Source organism: Myotis lucifugus, unplaced genomic scaffold, assembly GCF_000147115.1.
Source record: "Myotis lucifugus unplaced genomic scaffold, Myoluc2.0 scaffold_547, whole genome shotgun sequence".
Lineage (NCBI taxonomy): Eukaryota > Metazoa > Chordata > Mammalia > Chiroptera > Vespertilionidae > Myotis > Myotis lucifugus.
Genome location: NW_005871595.1, coordinates 99,366 through 104,527, shown reverse-complemented (window position 1 = coordinate 104,527; position 5,162 = coordinate 99,366). Strand labels below are relative to the sequence as shown.

Sequence of the window (5,162 nt, the reverse complement as noted above, 5' to 3'; positions counted from 1 at the left end):
TTGATTTCTTTTTTCTTTTTCTTTTTTTAAAATATTTTTTATTAATTTTTTACAGAGAGGAAGGGAGAGGGATAGAGAGCCAGAAACATCGATGAGAGAGAAACATCGATCAGCCGCCCCCCCGCACACCCACCACTGGGGATGTGCCTGCAAGCAGGGCACATGCCCCCGACCGGAATCGAACCCGGGACCCCCCAGTCCGCAGGCCGACGCTCCATCCATTGAGCCAAACTGATCAGGGCACGTTTGATTTCTTAACAAATTAAAAGCAGCTGCATCAGGAAATTTTTACAAACTTGTTCAGTGTAAGATTGTTTTGAAATCTTTTTTTTTTCTTTCCCCTTTTAAAGATTTAAAAATCCTCAGCACACATCACAGTTTGTGGGCTTTGCTTACTGGTGGCTGCTGACTAGAACGTTCCCTGTTGGCAACGCTCAGGTCTGTGACCAGCCCCTGCGCCTGGCTGAGCGGCTCGGTTGGTTAGAGCGTCGTCCCTCGACGCCAAGGTTGCGGGTCCGTCCCGGTCCGGGCTCATCCAGGGAGCGGCCAGTGAGTGTGTCAATAAGTGGAACAGCAACTTGATGTTTCTCTCTCCCTTCCCTTCGCTCTGAAATCAACACATAAAGATTAACATTTTTAAGAAGGCCCTGGAGCGGAGATGCTCAGACACTGTAAACACTCCCTGTGGTCCCGTCGGTGTGGTCCTCACTGACCCGCGGGGTGTGGCCCGGAGGCGGCAGAGACAGGAAGTGAGGCCCGGGAAGTAAAAACCACAAGTGGGTCCTGAGTCCCAGCCCATGTGACTCCTTCCTGCTCACTTGTGTTGGGTCAGTAGACACTCCATCTGGGTTCCGACGCACATTCTGGATTTAGGTGGTTGGTAGAAATCTGCCCATCCCAGACATGGAGCATCCGTTCGGCAAAGCAAGCTCTGGTTTCCATGGCACCGCAGTGCCTGGTGGGTCTGCTGTGTGAACCCCAGGAGCAGCCGTGGGCACAGGGTCTGGCACCACCCGCCCAGGAGGAGGAGCAGGTGGGAGCCTGAGCCCGGGGCCCCCGTGGAGCCTGGGGTGACGTGGCCTGAAGGACGTGAGAGGTGCAGGTGGGAGTCGTCCCCGGGGGCAGGGGCTCCCGGTCAGGACCTGCCGGGGTGTCTGCTTCCGGAAGTGGAAGGGGCCTCCTGGCAGCCCGTTCGGTGCTGTGGGAACCTGCAGTCTACAAAGAATTCTCACCATTGGCGGGAAATGCCTTTTCCACCCCATCTCTTCCTGGGCATTTCACACGCCCTTGCCTCCTGCCCGGCCAGCCCCTCAGGGAGGCCTCGCCCAGAGCCCCTGGCAGCGCAGGGCCTTGCTGAAGGAGGGCTGGAGTTCTGCCCTGGCCGGTGCGGACTGAAGGGTCCCGGGTTCGATTCCGGTCAAGGACACAGGCCTGGGTTGCGGTCTCAATCCCCAGTAAGGGGCGTGCAGGAGGCAGCTGATCAATGATTCTCTGTCATCATTGATGTTTCTATCTCTCTCTCCCTCTCCCTTCCTCTCTGAAATCAATAAAAATATATTTAAAAGTCTATAATAATAAAAGCATAATATGCTAATTAGACTGGACAGCCGAATGTCGAATGACCTTCCGGATGTCCTTCTGGACGACCTTCCGGACAAAGCCAGGGCTGCAAGGGCCAAGCCCCTTGCACGAATTTCGTGCATCAGGGCCTCTAGTAAAAATAAAAATAAATCAGTAGAAAAATCGGGTGAGGGTTAACCAAAAAAAAGAAGGGCTGGAGCTCAATCCTTTTCAGCTCTCCTCCTCTTCCCGGGAAAATCCGCAGCCGCTCTGCTCCCTGGGACCCTGCCCCCCCTCTCCCCGGAGCCCTGGGTCAGATCTCTTGGTGGAGGGAACGGCAGAGCACCTGGTGGACCTCGGATTCAGGGCAGCTGCCTGTGTTTTGAGCATTTATGTCCCCATTTCCCTGCCACCCACCCTCCATGGCAGGAAATCCCGGTCTCTGCGGAGGCTCCCGATGGCCACCTCCAGGCCAGGCCGGGTCCTGGCTGGCCCTGGGCAGGCGGGGTGGGGGGTGGGGGTGGGGGAGGGGGAGGGGGTGGGGGAGTGGGATTGGGGGGAGGGGGAGAGCTATCCTCGGAGCTGTTCCCTGGAGGTCACCGCGTCTTCTTTTTGAAATGTTGGCAGGCACCATCATGTGTTATGGGCAGACAGGCGCTGGCAAGACTTACACCATGACCGGGACCACGGAGAACTACAGGCACCGAGGGATCCTGCCCCGGGCCCTGCAGCAGGTAGGGGGGTGGCGCGGGGGGCACACAGGTCCCGCTTGGCCGCAGGTGCTGCCGGCCCCAGGCCAGCTGCTGGACGCTGGGGGGACAGGATGCACAGGGGGAGGGGGTGTCCGTGAGTCAGAGGCCTCAGGAAACCAGGAGTCCGGGTGTTGGACCCTGGCCCACACCCATGCTGAGCCTGTTTCCTCGTTTGTAAAAGAGGGAGTGGGACTTGCCGACTGGCTCCTGGCTGCTGCGCTGGTCTGTGGCCTGTGACTGAGGCCACCCGTTCAGTTCCTGGGCAGGGCACATGGCCGGGTTGCGGGCTGATCCCCTGGGGAGCAGGCAGGAGGCAGCCGGTCAATGATGCTTATCTCTCTATCCCCCTCCCTTCCTCTCTCTCTAAAAATAAATCAATTAAAAATATATTAAAACAAGGTGGTAGTAAATATCACCCAATGGACTACGATTATAGTCGTTGTTGCTGGTGGTCGTCACACCAACTGGACCGTAAGTCCTTTTAGGAGGAGGGTTTTCTGGTCGCACGCCTGGATGCCCCCGCGGGTCCGCCCTCCCGTGGCAGGGGCTGCCCCCTGCAGAGGTCCGACCGCTGTCCGACCTCCCCCAGGTTTTCAGGATGATCGAGGAGCGCCCCACGCATGCCATCACCGTGCGTGTCTCCTACCTGGAGATCTACAACGAGAGCCTGTTCGACCTCCTGTCCACGCTGCCCTACGTGGGGCCCTCGGCCACGCCCGTGGCCATCGTGGAAAACCCGCACGGGGTCTTCATTAAGGGCCTGTCGGTCCACCTCACCAGTCAGGAGGAGGACGCCTTCAGCCTCCTCTTTGAGGTGAGAGATTTCCTTCTTCCTCCCTCCCTCCCTCCCTCCCTCCTCCCCTCCCTCCCTTCCTTTCTTTCTCTTATTTTTTCCTCACACCCTTCTTAGTTTTTTACTTTGATAATCAGGATGAAAATTAAAAGATACTCATTTAGCAATTTCAGCTCGTACTAAAACATAGGAATAGCTCTGGCCGCATGGCTCGATGGTTAGAGTGTCGGCCCCGCGCACTGAAGGGTCATGGGTTTGATTCCTGGTCAAGGGCACCTACCTGGGTTGTGGGTTCAATTAAGAAGAAATATGTATATATGTAAATGGTCCTGGCCAGTGTGGCTCAGTGGAGAGAGCGTCGGCTCGCGGACTGAAGGGTCCCGAGTTCGTTTCTGGTCAAAGGCAGGGACCTCAGTTGCAGGCTCAATCCCTGTGTGGGAGGCAATCAATCAATTCAATCGATGTTTCTCTCTCTCTCTGTCTCTCCTGCTCCACTCTCTCTCAAAAATAAAAATATATACATATATACACACATATATGAATAAAAAAATTACTTATTTTCTACATGTGGCAACAATAATGTATATTTTGGCTTATTTCCTTCTAGTCTTTTTTTCCTGGGCAGTTTCTTCTTTATGTAGTTGGAATTGCCCCCCCCCCCCCCCCCCCCGTTAACATTAAATCATGGGCATTTGTGGTATAGAAAAAAATAAGGATTAATGTCCTTAGTACCTTTTACAAGTCAATTAAAAAATCCCGTAGTGTATGCTATTCTTTTAAAAGTCATATTGGCTGGAACTCATACGTTGCTGGTGACGTGTAAAATGGTGAAGCCCCATTATCCATATGACCTAGCAGTTCCACTCCTAGAAATCTATCCCCCAAAATAAAAGTGTGCACACACACAGAGGCTTTACAAAGTGTTCCTGGCAGTGTTGTCTGTAACAGCCAAAGACTGGGAATAACCAAGTGTCTGTCAACGGTGATGAGTAAACAAGTATTACGTCCATACAATGGAAAACCATTTAGCAATGAAAATACAGCGGAGCGATGAGGCAGCTGCAGCATCGGCGAATCTCAAACAAAACAAGGCCAGGTGAGCCTGGCCAGGGTGGCTCAGTGGTTGAGCATCCACCCGTGAATCACAGCTCAGGGCACAGGCCGGGGTTGCAGGCTCGATCCCCAGTAGGGGCATGGAGGAGGCGGCCAATCAATGATTCACTTTCACCCTCATCATTGATGTTTCTACTTCTCTCTCCCTCTCCTTTTCTCTCTGAAATCAATAAAATAAAAGCACCAATTATTGTTTCCTCCCCCCCATTTTTAAAAAATATATATTTTTGCCCTGACCGGTTTGGCTCAGTGGATAGAGAGTCGGCCTGTGGACTCAAGGGTCCCGGGTTCAATTCCAGTCACGGGCATGTGCCTTGGTTGCGGGCACATCCCCGGTGGGGAGTGTGCAGGAGGCAGCTGATCGATGTTTCTCTCTCATCCTCCTCTTCAGGGAGAAACCAACAGGATCATCGCCTCCCACACGATGAACAAGAACTCGTCCAGGTCCCACTGCATCTTCACCATCTACGTGGAGGTGGGTGCGAGCCCTTCGCACGCCCGGGCGTCGTGGTCCGTGCCCTGGGCCTCAGCCAGGAGGCCTCCCCGGGAAGCCTCAGTCTCATCTGCTTGGATGTTTCACAGGCCCGTTCACGGACCTTGTCGGATGAAAAGTACATCACTTCCAAAATTAACTTGGTGGACCTAGCAGGCTCGGAACGGCTGGGCAAGTCTGGGGTAAGTGGGTTCCTTCTCCACAAGCCACGGCCTGTGTCCGGCACAGTGGCCCGAGCACGGCGGGGGGAGGGGAGGGGGAGGGGGGCCGTGCCTCATGGGGGCTGCCCCTCGTGGTGAGCACAGCCCCGAAGGAGACACAGTAGAGCAGCGGTCGCCAATCCCTGGTGGTCCGTGAGGCCCGAAGGTTTGCGACCTGTTCCGTGAGGCCCGAGAGGTTGGCGACCTGATCCGTGAGCCCGAGGGGTTGGCGACGGCTGCAGTAGAGCACG

At 55.0% G+C, this 5,162-nt stretch overlaps 1 protein-coding gene across 1 annotated transcript in view; it reads left to right on the top strand.

Moving 5' to 3' along the window:
- The window catches only part of KIF9 (kinesin family member 9), a 33,626-nt gene that overhangs the window by 9,203 nt on the left and 19,261 nt on the right, over window positions 1–5,162 (top strand). Inside the window, exons 4-8 of the mRNA XM_023745471.1 lie at window positions 874–958; window positions 2,188–2,294; window positions 2,902–3,126; window positions 4,610–4,693; window positions 4,801–4,893. Of these exons, the coding sequence (XP_023601239.1) occupies window positions 874–958; window positions 2,188–2,294; window positions 2,902–3,126; window positions 4,610–4,693; window positions 4,801–4,893 (594 nt within the window). The remainder of the gene's footprint in view (window positions 1–873; window positions 959–2,187; window positions 2,295–2,901; window positions 3,127–4,609; window positions 4,694–4,800; window positions 4,894–5,162) is intronic.